Source organism: Halichoerus grypus, chromosome 7, assembly GCF_964656455.1.
Source record: "Halichoerus grypus chromosome 7, mHalGry1.hap1.1, whole genome shotgun sequence".
NCBI classification, from domain to species: Eukaryota; Metazoa; Chordata; class Mammalia; order Carnivora; family Phocidae; genus Halichoerus; species Halichoerus grypus.
This window is the reverse complement of record NC_135718.1, coordinates 92,986,493-93,004,097: the sequence shown is the minus strand read 5'-3', so window position 1 is coordinate 93,004,097 and position 17,605 is coordinate 92,986,493. Positions and strand designations below refer to the sequence as shown.

The following is a 17,605-nucleotide window of genomic DNA, read 5'->3' as shown; positions in this document are numbered from 1 at the left end:
TAATATCTATCCTTCTCAAACTCTCCCGAAAAATATAAGAGGAAGGAATATTTATAAACTAATTCTATGAGGCCAACATTACTAATACCAAAGCCGGACAAGGATAACACAAGAAAAGAAAATTACAGGTCAATATCCTTGATGAATATAGATACAAAAATCCTCAATAAAATATTAGCAAACTGAATTCAACAATACATTAAAAAGGATCATATAATATGATCAAGTGGGATTTATTCCAGGGATGCAAGGATGATTTGACATCTGCAAATTAATCAATGTGGTATGCCACATTAACAAAATAAAATCATATGATCATCTCAGTAGATGCAGAAAAGCATTTGACAAAATTCAACATTGATTTATTACAAAAATTCTCAACAAAGTGGGTGTAGAGGGAACATACCTCAACATAATAAAGGCCATATAGGACAAGCCCACAGCTAACATCATACTCAGTGGTGAAAAGCTGAAAGCCTTTCCTCTAAGATCGAGAAACAAAGATGCCCACTTTTATTTTTATTCCACATAGAGTTGGAAGTCCTATCCAGAGCAATTAAGCAAGAAAAAGAAACAAAAGGCATACGAATCAGAAAGGAAGAAGCAAAATTTTCACTATTTGCAGATGACATGGTATTATATTTGGAAAACCCTAAAGACTCCACCAAAAAACTGTTAGAACTAATAAACAAATTCAGTAATTGTTGCAGGATACAAAATCAATATATAAAAATCAGTTGTGTTTCTATATTCTAATAAGGAACTATCAGGCAGAGAAATTAAGAAGCCAATCTCATTTACCCATGCATCAAAAAGAATAAATTTAACCAAGAAGTGAAAGACCTAGACCCTGAAAATTATAAGACAATGATGAAAGAAATTATAGAAGATACCAATGAATGGAAAGGTATTCCATGCTCATGGTTTGGAAGAACAAATATTGTTAAAATGTCCATACTACCCAAAGCAATCTACAGATTCAGTGTAATCTCTATCAAAATTCCAATGGCACTCTTCACAGAACTAGAACAATCCTAAAATTTGTATGGAATGACAAAAAAAAAAAAAGAAAGAAAGAAAAGAAAAGAAAAAAAAAACCAAATAGCCAAAGCCATCTTGAGAAAGAAGAACAAAACGAGAGGCATCACACTCCCTGATTTCAAATTATACTACAAAGCTATAGTAATCAAAACAGTATGATACCAGCATTTAAAAACAGACACATACATCAATGGAACAGAATAGAGAGGACAAAAATAAACCCAGGCATATGTAGTCAATTAATTTATTACAAAGGAGCCAAGAATATATGGTGGGGTAAGGACCATCTCTTGAATAAGTGGTGTTGGGAAAACTGGACAGCCACATGCAAAAAAATGAAACTAGACCACACACAAAATTAACTCAAAATGGATTAAAGACTTAAATGTAAGACCCTATGCCATAAAGCTCCTGGAGGAAAACATAGATAGTAAGCTCCTTGATTTCAGTTTTGGCCATGATTTTTTGGACTTGACACCAAAAGCAAAGGCAACAAGAGTAAAAATAAACAAGTGGGACTACATCTCACTAAAAACCTTCTGCACAGCAAAGGACACCATCAACAAAATGAAAAGTCAACCTGTGGAAATCACACATCCAATAGGGGGTTAATATACAAAATATACAAAGAATTCATACAATGCAATACAGAAACAAACAATCCAATTAAAAAATAGACTGAAGATCTGAATAGACATTTTTTCATGACATACAGATGGCCTACAGGTATATGAAGTGGTACTCAACATCACTAATAATCAGGGAAATGTGAATCAAAAGCTCAGCAAGATATCACCTCACACCTGTTAGAATGGCTAGTCTCAAAAAGACAGGAGATGACAAGTGTTGGCAAGGATGTGGAAAAAAGGGGATCCTGTGCACTCTTGGTGGGAATGAAAATTAGGACAGCCACTATGGAAAACACTATGGAGTTTCCTCAAAAAGCTAAAAACAGACTACCATATGATCCAACAATTCCTCCCCTAAGTATTTTTCCAAAGAAAATGAAAACCCTAATCTGAAAAGATGCACCCTCATGCTCATTGCAGCATTATTTACAGTAGCCAAGACATGGAAACAATGCATGTGTCCATCAATGAATGAATGGGTAAAGAAGATGTGATAGATGATAGATAGATAGATAGATAGATAGATAGATAGATAGATAGATAGATAGATAGATTAGATAGATAGATAGATAGATAATGGAATATTATTCAGCCATAAAAAAGAAGGAAATCTTGCCATTTGCTACAACATGGATGGATCTTGAAAACATTATTCTAGAGTCTACTTTGGTTTGAATCCTACTTTTGCCACTGGTAGATATGTCATCTTAAGCGAATTGCTTAGTCTCTGAGCTTATTTCTTTGTTTGTAAAATGAGTCTATAATACCTATCTTATAGTATTCTGAGGATTAAATGACAGTACCTGGGTAAAAATCCCTAATTTTGCTCAATCAAGTTAAGTTCCTTTCGTCTCTTTTCTCCCAAATGAAGATAGGTGAAATGCTATCATTAATGTTTATTTAGCTCTGTCTTGTCTCATTCCAAGCAATCTGATAAATCACGAGAGATACTCAGTAACTTTAGAAATAATAACATAGTGCCCTATGTCAAGTTCTGAAGATTCTTAGCTTCCTGAGCCAGCCTACATCAGGTGCACGTCACAGGCTCTTCGATCAGAAAAACCTGAATTCAAATCCCAGCTCTGCTACAGACAACTGCAAACTTTTGCAAGTAGCTTAACCTACCTGAGCCTCTGTTTCTTCATCCAAAAGAAAGTGTTGCTATGAGGATTAGGCAGATAATTCATGTAGGACATTCGATACACTGTCTGGTACGCAGCAAATGCTCAGTTGGTATTCACTTTCAACAAGTACTACGTGCTCAGTAAAACATTATGATTATTATTAACATTATTCTTGCTGTTGCCTTGGGACCCACTATCAAAAACGACATCAAGATGTTAGGAGGGCAGTGAGGTTGCACTGACAAGCTCGGAGAAATCGTGCTGCAAGCAGCCCAAGTCACACGTATGGAAGAATCACCACAGCTGTGATGTAAATGCATCTCTTCTCTCCATTATCGAGAAAGTGACACCTTCATTAAGATTATCTATGATTTGATCATTACCATAAAGATTTGGAGGGAGGCTTTTAATATATTGCACTTAATTTAATCGTTAATATTATTTGTCTCATTTGCAGTTTCTGTAACCTAACAGCTATATTTGCAATAGAGACCTTTGGAATGATTCCCAGGTAATGCCTGCTGCCTAATTAGGCTTTAGGGAGGGGAGTCGTAAAAGACAGGGGTGTCAGCCAAAACAGGAAAAGCACCTCTCCCCCATTTCGCTGGGACCCTACTACTTCTGCCCTATATGTGACATCCTCAAATTGTATGTATCAGTTATCCTAGGGATACAGCGGGAAGGAGTTTCTGAGAATTGTTGCTGCAGCTGGGGTCCCATTTTGTCTCATCCCCTCAGCGGCCACTGTCTTCCCATTAAACACGTCTTTGAACCCCACCTGAAGGGCAGAGCCTAGGCTGCCGCGGGGGGCCTGGGAGGAGACAGTGGCTGCTTGAGTCCGCCCTCAACCACTGGCCATCATTCTGATGCATCCAGAGACAGGTAGGAAAGGCAAGTTCCTGGACTCCAGTCTCCTTGGAGAGCAGTCTTAATGCTAACACTGGGATCGCAAATGACTTTGCTTCTTTGTCCTGGGCCTGGTTTTTTGTTTTCGTTCTTTTGTAAAATGTTAAACAAAAATGGAAGACAAACAATGAAGTTACTCATGGCCCACTTTAAATATCACTGACTCCTTGATGTTTTGTGCCAATGGAAGATTAACAGTGTGAATAACCTACAAATGAGATAAGCCACGCATTATTTCTAAGTGACTTTGGGAAACATCTATGGCCTTTGGCAGTGACTTTTAGATTGCCATGTTTGGTTTAGATGAATATTAAGAACATACGTGCACACTGTCAGAAGGGGGCATTGGTGAATTGGAGAGGAGAGACAACAGTGAAGGAGGATTTCACCTATTTGCCCCAGCTCACCTCCCAGGAGCTGGATTCCAGCAGCCAGGGGATATGGTGCAGCTTAGGGGTTGTCCCTAGGTTAGTGACTGCAGCTTAGTCTCTGTTACACCTGAGCCCCCAAAGTGGGTGCAGAGGCAGAGTGGGGGTTAGCTGGTGGTAACCATTTTCCTAGTGAGAAAGCCCTTTTCATGAGCAAACATCGGCTGAAGATCAGGCTATAGGAGGCCAAGATCTTGGTGCTTCCTTGTCTTCTGGAGTACTCAACCACTTTCCCAAATTTTCCACTGTGTCCTTTGGAGTTGTTACCTTTTAACCAGCAAACTCACTTAAATCCTCAATCGTCCTCTGAGCTCCCACTCTATGTCCCTCCATCCCCCAAGGACACTGCTTCACCTTCAGCCTTCTAGAGTGATGGCTGTTTACTTTCCAATGACCCCCAGGTGCCTCAGAGTGCCATTACCACTTCCAGGCCATTATTTATCCTGGGTCTTCTAAAACAAAACAAAAAAAAAACTTTTTTAAACACACACCCTTTTTTCCTTACATTTCAAAGTGTACTACTTCAATAACACTTGCTAGTACTCCCTACCCCTCTGGGATTTGCCTCCCCCCAATCTGGCAAGCCCCCAACTACCTACTTTAGCAGCCAAGGATTGGTAAAGAAAGTTACACAAAGGGCAGATTAATCACCAACTTCATACAGGTCACCAGCACTATCTGAGAATCTTAGTATCTTTCTCTGGTCAACCAATACGTCCACTCTCCATAAATACTTCAGACCTTATCGAATCAGCTTCCTCCTTGGACCATCTTTCCTTAATGAACATCAGATGAGCTTGTTTCCACCATTACAAAGAACTTAGAAGCCCGCAGGAAGGAACACTCCTGATTCCTGATTCCAAACACACCTACCAACACCTATGTTCATTCTCTCCTTTTTCCATCCTGTTAAAATTAAAGACATTTTATTCCTCCTCCTTAAATATAATTCTTCCACAGGTGCTCTGAACCCTCTTTCCACTTTCTAAGGAAACTTCCAAATGAATTATTTCTTCTCTCTTTTATATATTCAACTTTCTCCCTCAACTAGATCCTCCCTATAGGCTTTTAATCACCCCCCAAGTTTTTAATTTAAATATATATAAAACCCCAACCTCCTATCCCCCTCCAGCTGCCATTCTCTCCCCCCAACTTTGCGAGACAAACTTCTCAAAAGGCTTATCTACATAGTCTCCTTTTCTCTATATTCTATCCCTGTTTCTCTAATCCACCCAATCTGTTTTCTGTCTTATTACTCCACCAATTACCCCTCTGCATTGGTTTCTGAATTAGATAAAACAGCTACCTTTCCCAGTCTTGAAGGACTGGCCTCAGATCAGAGATGAACCTTATTCTTCAGCCTGGCCCTAGCTGTTTGTGGTCTCTCAAACCTTTGATTGTCCAAGATGCCTTCTTAGTTCCCAGGACCTCAGTGTCCCAAAGAAGAGGATCTCAATCAGCACCTAGATGCAGGCTGATTGGAAGCTGGACCCTCAGGCAGCAGGTTTTTTTAAAGTATGCAAATAGACCTCTTTCAGTGAAAGACTAGGAGATGGGTGTTTCTGTCTACTCCGTCTGCACCAAGTCCTGGGTTAATAGCCAGTTAAACTGAGTTTGTTTGTTACAGTCCTGTACTACTAGTGAATGTAGTAAGCTCTGTGGGCCACCAGAGCCAGGCTATAAAAGGTGTGTCCCCTGGACAACAGCCATAGTAGCTGGGGCACAAGACATGTGCACAAGCTTCTTTCAGAGAGATACCAGTGACCTAGGGAGAAGCAGAGGGAGAATTTAAGATGGCACCGGCCACGCTCCCCAGAGTCTCTGGAGAGGATTGCAGTCAGGCCCATGATTTGTGTAAAATCAGGAGCCTAAACCTCAGGTTGCTGCTTTTAAGATAAGCAAATGGGCCTCTTTCATGGAAAGGCTGGGAGATGGGCATTTGAGTCTGCTGTCTCTGTACTGGGGGGTGGGGGGGTGGCGCTTAGCCACTGCAAGTCCTCGGGACCCCTTTGTTTGCTATCACCCCGTGGGTCTCATCCATGGGTCTCATAGACACAAGCCCAGGTGGCTTTCAGAGCTAAGTGTTTGGGGACCTGTCCCTCAGGTGGAACTTTCATAAGTTGGGACTCGACATGGGTCCAAACTCTTTACTCCAGGGAGAAGCTGGAAGTCAAGAGTTCCCTCCTGGTTGTATGTTGCTGCACTGGGTGTGGGGTTTATGGTAAGGCTGTGTCCCAGTCTCTTCTACCCATTTTGATGTGGGTAGATTTTTTCTCATTCACCCAATGTGTAGATGTTGCTCAGCTAGTGTCTGGATTTTTTTGGAGGGAACTGTTCCTTAGGTAGCTGTGGCATGAGTGTGACTATGGAAGGAGGGGAGTTCAGGAGCCTCCTATGTCACCATCTTGAGCTGGAACTGGCCTACACCGAACCTGATAGATATTTGCCAGTCCTCATCTCATTTTATGTTTCATCCGTGTTGACTTTCCCTTTGACCACCGTATTGCTTTACGGGTTTTCCTAAACTTCTATAGCCACTCCTTCTCAAAGTAGAGAGCCCTGACCTCCTTTACAAGCCAGTAAATGTTGATTTCCCTCAGGGCTCCGCCCTGGTCTTGTGAGCTTCTCACTTTGGCAAGCTCATCCATACTCATGGCTTCAGTAAGCATCTATATACACATGACTTCCAAATCATATCTCTGGCCCATCCAGAGCTATACATCCCACCATCTATTAACCTCTTCTCTCAAAAAACTGGTCAAACTGGACATGCCCCAAAATGATCTCGTGATCTTATCACCCACTTTCTTGCCCCATTATTTGTCCCACTCTAAAAGGGATCCACCAGGGTAATTGTATACAGGTGTCATCACACAGCTCCAAGAGAATCCATTCACATGGGTTATAATATGAACAGCGCCTTCTGGAGATGAACAGTGTGGCAACCCTGTTTTCCAGAATTCCTTCTCTCAGGAAAGAGCACACTGAACTGTACAAGCCAAATACCTATGAGTCAAAAATGAAAACAAGAAAAACCCCCCAAAAAACAAAAAACCTAGGGTTGTGTTCATTTCTCTGTTTCTCCCAGCTCATCCAAACAGTCACTGGCTCCCATTCATTTAATCTCCTGAATTGCCCTTGAATGGATCCACTTCTTACCAACCCCATCACCAGCACTCCAATCCAAGCTACCATTGTCTCAGATGGGAACTACCACAATAGACATCTGACAGATCTCTCCTCATTCATTTCTATTTTCTTCTGGTTCATTTTCTTCACTGGAGCCAAAGTGATCTTCTCAAATGCTAATTTTATAACTTGAAAGCTTTAAGTTTCTTTCCTCAGAATGATAACTCCTCAACATGGCCTACAAGACCTTCCATGATCAGGCCGCCACCTACTTCTCTAATCTTGTCTTGCATTATGTTCCCCTCATCATCTCTGCTCTAGACCCACCAACCTTTCAGTCCCCAACCTTCTCCATACTCTGTCCCATAGCAGGACCTTTGCACATTCTATTTCTTCTATCTGGCAACTCTTCCTTCCCCTCTTTTTTTTTTTTTTTTTAAGATTTTACTTATTTATTTGACAGAGAGAGACTGAGAAAGAGCACAAGCAGGGGAAAGAGCAGACAGAGGGAGAGGGACTCGATCCCAGGACCCTGGGATCATGACCTGAGCCGAAGGCAGACGCTTAACCAACTGAGCCACCCAGGCGCCCTCCTTCCCCTCTTTATCTACTTAACTTCACCAACTTCATTTCCATTTAATTCTTCAAATTTTAGGATAATTATCTTTTCCCCCCATGGAGGCATATCTTGACCCTATCACCAGGCTAAATCCTGCTATAGTAAACTTTCATTGCATTGTATATCTCTCCTACTTAGTTCTTATCGCAAGTACAATTTTATATTTCTTTTCTCATCATTGATTAACAATTATGTCTCCACTAAAATGTAAATTCTCTAAGGAGATGGGGACCATGTCTATTATTACTTATCATTGTTTTTCCAGGCACTACCACAATACCTGGCTCATATCAGATGATTTGTCAAGTTAGTTAATTAACTTCCAAGAAGGAAACCATTCACTGGAGCCAGATTAAGCTTGTATCCACATAGGAGGAAGGTCAGAGTAAGAGGACTAGGACCTGGGGAAACCGTAACACTGCAAATAAATAATTATGGCCTAAAAAGGAACCAAAAACTAAAGTGAGATACCAGGACACCAAACAGAAAGTAGCACAGCATTTGGCTCAAGCAGTAAATCCGCTCTGGTGGGAGGCACTCATGCAGAGTCCCAGGTGAAAGGGCAGATGTCTGGCACCCAGCTAAAAGTAGGATCTCATAAGTGGTGTACACACATACACACACACACACACATGTGCATGCGCACACACACACCTGGTTGACCCTCCGGTACCTCCAATTCAATATGCCCAAAAGTAAACCAACTATATTTACATGCCCTCACTAAAGTGCTCTTCTCTCTGAATTTCCTCTGTCAGTGAATGGTGATAGCATCCTCACAGTCACCTCATTCCAAAACTTGGATGACATCCTTTACTCTCAAACCCCACATCTCAACAATCACCAAGATCAATCCAGTCTAACTTCCAAATCTGTCTTAGATCTATCTGCTTCTCTCCACTTACTCAGCCACTAATTTAATTAAGACCCTCATCATACTTGCATTATTAAAAAACCTCAAAACTGGGGTTTCTTCCTCCACACTCATACTTCCCATTCATCCATTCTTTACCCTACAATCAGAATCATCCTTCCAAAACCCACACCCTGGAGCTTAATAAAAGCTGTCTCTCTCACTTCTAACCACTGATCATTCCTCACCTCTCCCACTCTGCCTACCACCTGAGCTCTAATCATACTGAACTAGTTTTAGTTCCAGAATGTCTGGGGTGATCTTAAGGTTTTCCCATGCCTCCACAACTTTGCATAGGCATCTCCCTTAGCCTAAAACTCCATGCCCACCTGTTTCTTCCTCTACTTCCAGGCATTTTTATCTGGCGAACCCATTCTAAGGCTCCGAGTCCTACTCCTATCCAGCTAATTCCGCTACTCAATTCAAAGGTCCCCTCCACTGGAAGGCCTTCTTGTATGTCTGGCCCCCATGAATTTTATATTTCTTTCTCTCATTCTATTGATCACACTGTCTATTCTCTTCCCTAGTCAACCTCTAACACTAAGAGGCAAACATCCTGAGGGTAGATAAGATGTCTTATTAATCTTTTTTTCTGTCAGTGGCATAGGAATTAGTCATTCAAACATTGTTTGACTAAATAAATTAACAACGAAAGTGAATGATGACTTCTAATGACTTTTTTTTCCTATTTCAGTCCAAGTGGCTACCTGGTTGCTGCCTTCCTATTTGTCCTGATGCTACTGTTCTTCAGTATTCTAGTTTTGAGCTATTTCCATTATATGAGGATTTATAAACAATATCTTTATGAACCAATTAACAGATATGATAGAAAACAAAAGAATAATTAGGAAAAATGAAAGTTTGTTTAGTATTGAGATATATATATGTAGAGAGTGTATATATATATACTTACAAGTGTGTGTGTGACCAAGAAATACTAAGGATAAGCACATAGTATGTATCAACAAATTCAAGCTCTAAAAATGTTCTTAAATTACCCAAGACAAATATTCTCATATCTATTGCATGTTATAAAATTAATTTTAAGATATTTGCCCTTACCTTAAGGTACTCTATATACTCTTATATGGCTTTTTTAAAAATTAAAATAAAAGAAAACTAAATTTGCCTATTAATATCATTCTTAAGAATGAAAGTAAATTTTTGAAAGTGTATAAATATGTCAAATATTTTTTTAGCATGGGGTAGGGGCAAAGGGAGAAGGACGGGGAGGAAGCAGACTCCTCGCTGAGCGCAGAGCCTAACTGAGAGTGGAGACTAACTCAGGGCTAAATCTCACGACCTGTTCGTGCCCTGAGCCGAAATCAAGAGTTGGACACTTAACCGAATGAGCCACGCAGGCGCCCCTCAAATATTATTTTGCATGAAATTTTTCATATGAAATCTTATATAGCTGTAGTTAATTTATGTATAAAAGGCTTAATGTGTCCTAAAAAAATCTGTCTTAAATGTATTTCAGAAGTTCTTCCAGTGGTAGATTCACACATGAAACGTACAACTTATTATATTGAAAATGAGAAGCTGATGCTCTAAACTTTGAAGTTTTAGAATATGATTTCCATGTTCCACATAAGCTTCTTAATTTATCTAAATGTTACCACAGTTTTCAAACAATTAGTATTTGTAACAGTCAGAGTTCAACTAGAGAAGCAGAACTTGTGAGAGGTGTGTGTGCGTATGTGTGTGTGTGTGTGTGTAAAGAGATTTATTTAAAAGAACCGGCTTATGTGATTGTGGAGGCTAGCTAAACAAGTCTGAAATCTATAGCACAAACATCAAGAACAGAAGATCACAAAAAATAGAAGAGCAATGTGGAACTCCATGGGCATAGATCAAAGCGTTGTCCATAATTAGAATTTCTTATTTTACTGAAATCAAGAGCAAGACAGGGATACCTGCTATTCATCACTCTTTTGAAAGTTCTGACATTACAAGAGGAAAATAAAATGAAATGACCATTGTAAATACTGGGGGAAAGGAGATAAAAATCCTCCTTTTCAATAATAAGATAATATGCCTAGGAAACCTAAAATCACTAGAAAATTTTAAAATTACTAACAAGAATTACTAGATTAAGATAACTTGATAGCTCAATATGAGATAAATATTTAAAAATTAATACCTTTTCTAGGTGTCTGCCTTCCACTCAGGTCATGATCTCAGGATCCTGGATCAAGCCAAATGGACTCCCTGATCAGCAGGAAGTCTACTTCTCCCTCTCCGTCTGCCCCTCCCCCCAGCTCGTGTGCTCTCTATCAAATAAATAATAAATAAAATACCTATTCTCTATAATGTTCTATAACAGCAATAGAAAAAATAAAAAGTAATCTATTCATTGAAATGACTAATTATATATAATTAAATTTAATATAAAAGGTTTTAGACATACATGAAAAAATCATTAAAATCTTTATTGAGGGAGATAAGACAAAATCTGATAAAAATATTTAATAAAAAAAAAAAAAGCAAAACTACCCAATAGAAATGAGAGCAAAGAATATAGTCATTTTACAGAGGACCATACCCAAATAGCCAATAAACATATTTAAATCAACTATTTTTTAGTGTTTACTATGTGCCAGGAATTGTTCTAATAATTTGCCTAACCCTCTTCAACAACTCTGTGAGGTGGGAGTATTATTGTCCCAATATAGAGATGAGGAAACTGGTTCAAAAAGGGTAAATAATTTTTGTAAGGTCACACAGCGATAAGAGATGGAGTTGGAATTCACACTCAGGCACACTGGCTCCAAATCAGGTGCTTATCCACTGAGGATTCTGGAGCTCACCAACAGTCTTCAGATACAAACCAAAGTTACAGTGAGGCTTGCACTCCTCACCTGAGGGCACAAACTCAGACGGGTAATACTCTTGCGAAGTAACGAGGGTCAGGGATGGGAAGGAAATTCTCTTTTTTAAAAACATTTATCTATTTATTTGAGAGAGAGTGCGAGTGGGGGGAGGGACAGAGGGGAGGGGAGAGAGAAAGAATCCCAAGCGGACTCTGCGCTGAGCATGGAGCCCAACGTGGGGCTGATCCCATTACCCCGAGATCGTGACCTGAGCCCAAACCAAGAGTCAGATTCTCAACCGACTGAGACACCTGGGCGCCCCAGGAAGGAAATTCTCTTGCACTTCAGAGGGAAAAGCGACTTATTTCAACTTTTTTGGAAAGCAATCCAGTAAGATCTATTAAAAATACACATGCTCTTGGACCCAGAAATTCCACTCTTAGGAATCTATTTATGGGATGAGATGGGACAGGGAGGATATATATGCTGTATCATTGGTTGTCATGACAAAACTCTACCAAAAAAAAGTGCCTTTCAATAGGTGAATAGTTGAATAAATGATTGTACATTGACTGCACAGATCAATCTGTACTAGTTGATTTAAAAGATTTTCCACACAGTTTTGTTAAATGAGAAGACCAAGCTGCAGAGAAGTAGTTACAGGACGATCTTATCATATAAACGAAAGAAAAGCTCTGTGTATGAGAGCGTGAAGAAACGTATGGAAAGATACATATCATTTTGTTAACAAGGTGTGCATGCGCACACGTGTGTCACCGTGGGAGGGGGAGTGGGGATATACCAAGAGATGCAGAGGGGAAGTTATAAACCGAACCCTTAAAATTGTGAAGAGGGAAACAAGAGGAACAGCATGTGAAACTTGCTCCTAATTGTAGAACCGGGTGTCTGCACAAAGACAACGAAAGGGCCATAGTCATTCAACTTAAAAGATGTAATTCCAGGGGCGCCTGGGTGGCTCAGTCGTTAAGCATCTGCCTTCGGCTCAGGTCGTGATCCCAGGGTCCCGCATGGGGCTCCCTACCCAGCGGGAAGCCTGCTTCTCCCTCTCCCGCTGCCTGCCACTCCCCGTGCTTGTGCTCGCTCTCTCACTCTCTTTCCCTCTGTGTCAAATAAATAAATAAAATCTTTAAAAGAACATGATGTAATTCCAGGTGATATTTGCTTTCTTGCTATTGTTTCCCGCCACACTGAACTTAAACTATTTTTTGAAAGATTTTATTTATTACAGAACACGAGAGAGAGAGAGAGAGCACAAGCAGGGGGAGCTGCAGGCAGAGGGAGAAGCAGACTCTCCTCCCCGCTGGGCAGGGAGCCCCACATGGGGCTCGATCCCAGGACCCCGGGATCATGACCTGAGCTGAAGGCAGACACTTACCAACTGAGCCACCCAGGCCCCTGAACTTATACTATTTTTATTCATAAAAAAATAAAACTCTTTTCATTGTGGACAAAAGAATGGGAAATGAAGAAGTGCAGACAGCAAGTGGAGACAACTCTTTCAGGGAGTTCCTTTCTTTCTGTGACAGGGAGCAAAGAAATGGAGGCCAACTGGAGGCAGAGAGGAGGCTGGGAAGATGTTATTAAATACTGATAGGAATAATCCAGTAGCTGGGGAGAATTGATGATCCAGGAGAGAAAGAGGGTACCTGTTGGTTCAAAATCCTTGAGTAGGCAAGACGGCTAAGATCCAGATGGCTAAGAAACTAAGAATGGAACATCTCCCTCACTGTTGCAGGAGGGAAGCCAGAGTTCCGGAGTTCCGATGTAGGTGGGATGGCAGGAAGATTAGTGGTTTGTGGCAACCTTGAGAGTGCTCCTCGCACACCTCCTGCCTCAACAGTGCAGTTGACCCAGGGCGCAGGCAGCTGCGCTCTGGCACCCACCATCACATTTGCACCAAGGCCACACACACCCCCACGCTGCCCCCCTCCGGTGTCTGAGTGCAGGGGGGTTACTTAAGCAGACCAGATCCTGGGGAGACTGGGACTGCTGCCTGCCTGCCTCAAGGACTCCTGAAGGCTTTTCCAAACCTTTGTATATTGCATGGCTATTGCATGGCTATTGCATGGCCATGTGGGACACCTCCATCCAATCTCTGTCTCTCACCGTTTTTTTTTTTTTTCCTCTCTCCCCCCTCTCTCTGATGATTCTCCCAACCTTCCACAACTTCCTATTTCCTTTCATTTGAGTACTTCCTCTAATAACATCACTGCATATTTAATCCCATATTGGTGACTGTTTCTCAGAGGACCTGGAGTAATGCAATGGTGACACGAGTGGTCCGAGAAAACAGGCGGTCAGAGGGCATTTGAGACTGATCCAGCACTCAGCAAACAGAGACAGCACCATCCTGGAGGGTATGAGGGGCCCGAGTAGTTTCTGGCTTGAGCTAGTGTTTCAGTTGCTAAAGTTTTCATTGGTAGTGACCTGGGGAAATGTCCTGGTGGAGGGCAGTGCTAGCAGATGCAATGAATGGAACAAGTGTTTGAAAAACATGGGCTGACAAAGAACAAGGTCTGCTGGTTACTGCTAAGTTATGTGGGTTTTTTAAAATATTTGAGAGAGAACGAGCACATGCACAAGCAGGGGCAGGGGGCAGAGGGAGAAGGAGAGGCAGACTCCCCACTGAGCAAGGAGCCCGATGCCCGGCTCCATCCCAGGACCCTGGGATCATGACCTGAGCTGCCTCATTGACTGAGCCACCCAGGCGCCCTAAATTATGTATTTTTTAAACTGAAATATAATTGACATATAACATTGTATAATTGTATAAGTTTAAGATGTACAATGTGTTGATTTGATACATTTATATGTTGCAATATGATTACCATTGTGGCATTAGTTAACACCTCAGTCATGTCACATAATTATCATCTCACTTTTTTGTGATGGCAACAATTAAGATCTAATCTCTCAGCAACTGTGAGGTTTATAACGTGGTACTGTTGACCACAATGGAGATGCTGTGTGATAGCTCTCCGGGCTTCTTTATCGACTAGCACCTGCCCCATTCTCCCAGCCCTCTGCCTCTGGTAACTCCCATTCTACTCTCTGTTTTTATGAGTTTGGCTTCTTAGGATTCCACATATAAGTGAGATCATGCAGTATTTGTCTTTCTCTGTCTGGCTTATTTCACTTAGCATGATGCCCTCGAGCTCCATGCATGTTGTTGCAAATAGTAGGATCTCCTTTCTCATGGTTGAATAATATTCCAGTGTGTGTGTGTGTGTGTGTGTGTACCACATCTTCTTTATCCATTCATCCCTTGACACTTAAGTTGTTTCCGTATCTTGGCTATTGTAAATTATGTTTCAATAAACATGGGAATGCATGTATTTCTTCAAAATCCTGTTTTCATTTCCTTTGGCTATAGACCCAGAATGGAATTGCTGGATCATAAGACAGTTTTATTTTTAATTTTTTGAGGAACCTCCATACTGTTTTCCATAGTGGCTGAACAAATTTGCATTCCCGCCAAGAGTGCACAAGGGGTCCCTTTTCTCCACATCCTCGCCAACGCTTATCACTTGACAACCTGCAGAAAGTTGGTGAGAGACAGAGCCCTAGCAGTTGAAGGCTAAATCTGAGAACCACAGTAACTTAGTGGTAGTTTATATAAAGAGATCATCATCACCAGTAGCAGAAGGACAGACACGATTGAAGACCTTCAATCCCAGGGCTCTAGAGATGTTTGAACCCTCAACCAAGGCAGATCTGTTACGCAGAGGTCAAGGTGCTGGTAGGGCAAACCCAGGATCCTGAAAACTGGGACAGGGTCGTCTGGATGGATGCCTCTGAATATGCTATCTCTCCGCACCCACGCCTCCCCACGCCCACCCTCAGGGCACTCAGACATTGCCCATCCGTCTCTAGTAAGAGCTACCACTTCTGCTGGGCTGGAGGATGCTGCAGAAGCCACTCCCTCATGAGAGAACATGTGCCCCCTACCTGCTGTCATGGGTTAAATCCCCGCTTAACCTAGCTGGTGACATGCTGGGCCTGATAAGGGAGGGAAGAAGTACAAAAATGAACCTGCATGTACCCACAGAGCCATAGTAATACACCTGAGATTGGATTCCAAGGGTTCTTTAAAGCTGGCTAAGCAAGTTTTTGTTGACTTGGAGGCACTTTCTCAGGATATGGGATTTAACTAACACCCTAACAAGGACCGTAAGGGATGGGGCAAACTTACTTCTGGCTCTTAGAAACCTGGAAAAAAATGGCAGCCAACTCTCAGCAAGTAGAAAAGCCTGAGTGTCCTGGCAATTGGTAGAGGAAGGAATAAAAAGGTTCAGGGAGGTGACGGGCTGGAATGGATGCATTACATGAGGTCCAGATGGCACACTATTCAAGGACAAGCTGATGGGAGGACCACCAGCATCACTGGAATGCCCAGTGGTGGTGGCCACTGCAGCCAGGGATGAGGGCAAGTGAGGCAGCCACAGACAGGGTTTATTAACACTCATGGGAGGATGAGGCCTCAAAGTAAGAGAGGCTTGGCAATGGCACTTTATTTCCAGAAGCCAGGAGACCACAATTACCATGATGACAGTCAAGGAGTGGTCAAGGGGACTTGACCTGCAGGGAATTGTGGTCAATAGAATATGCCACGTTGGTGGCAAAACTGTCAGACAGCCAACACGGCTCTTGATTACATCTATTAAAGGAGAAGAAGTGGAGGTGGCAGCTAAGGGCAATTATTCCAATAAAAGTCACAGTCCCTTGCTCTAGTCCCCAGACCTGAGTAGATTACCAGATCCAGAACCTGCCAGTTCCCTAGGAGGAATGACCCTGCAACACCGTGGCAAGTCTATACCATGACAATTACCCCCTGAGACCTATGGCCACTTACTCAGGTGACCCCACTGGTGAAACGGGAACAACTAGACATTTTGAGGACCTTCAGACACAAGTCTGAGTTGACACTGATACCCAGAGACCCCAAGTATCATCAAGCCCCCTTCACAGTTGGGGACCTTGAAGGGCCACAGTGGCTCACAGCCACCCAGAGGTACTTTCCCCTGTCCTCAAGTGCAAAACTGGAATTGATATATGTGGCAGTTGGAGTAAAGCCTACATTGGACTCCCGGTCTGCGGAGTAGGAATGATCAGAGTGGGGAAGGCCAAATGGAAACCTTTAAAACTGTCCCCTACACACACACCTAGCCATGTTAGAAAATCATTACCACCATTTTCCAGGGGGGTAGCTGAGATCAGTGCCACCATTAAACACCTAAAAGATGAAGGGTTGGTGGTCTCTGTCATGTCTTTACTTAATGACCAAGCTGGCCCATGCAGAAGAGGAAAGGATCCTGGAGAATGACTGTAGACTCCTACAGAGTTAACCAAGTAGGAGCACCAGTTACAGCTCGTATGCTAGATGTTGTATCTGTGCTAGGGCGCGTTAACTGGAGCTTGAGTACCCGGTGTGCAACTATTGACCTGGCAAATGCATTCTTTTCTGTCCCATGAGAAAAGAAGATCAGAAACAGTTCACATTCACATGGAAAACAATATTCCATTATCCACCCCTCTTATAAAATTTCCAAGGACACATCCTCACACAGGTCACCAAAATGGCAAGCCAAGTCCATGGGTAGTCTGGTCGCTGAGTCTGGGACGTGATGCTGTTGTGGGACCCAGGTCCTACTGTACCAATTAAGAACAAAACAGCCACTGGGGCAGCTGATTACCCAAATTTCGACAAGGATGAGCTCTATCTTAGTGCCCTAGTCAAGCCTTCAGATGACTGGAACCTCAAGAGAAACCAGAAATATTCACCTAAACGTGAATCCGATGCTCTCAGACTCCTGACCTAGAAACTGTAAGATGTTCTGCTTGAAGCTGCTGTTTGGGGGTAATTTGGTACACAACAGTAAATCGGACACAGCTGGACTCGGTTCCTCTCTACAACACAGCTCACGCAGCGAGAAACTTAAAATATATTTTCCTCTATAATGCTTTGGAAACAGGTCTCCCTCC

The 17,605-nt window shown here is 42.1% G+C and overlaps 1 protein-coding gene across 1 annotated transcript in view; it reads left to right on the top strand.

Moving 5' to 3' along the window:
- CATSPERE (catsper channel auxiliary subunit epsilon) overlaps positions 1-9,637 on the top strand; it is a 205,728-nt gene extending 196,091 nt beyond the window's left edge. Inside the window, exons 22-23 of the mRNA XM_078076866.1 lie at positions 3,252-3,305; positions 9,484-9,637. Of these exons, the coding sequence (XP_077932992.1) occupies positions 3,252-3,305; positions 9,484-9,637 (208 nt within the window). The remainder of the gene's footprint in view (positions 1-3,251; positions 3,306-9,483) is intronic.
- The last annotated feature ends 7,968 nt before the right edge of the window (positions 9,638-17,605 follow it).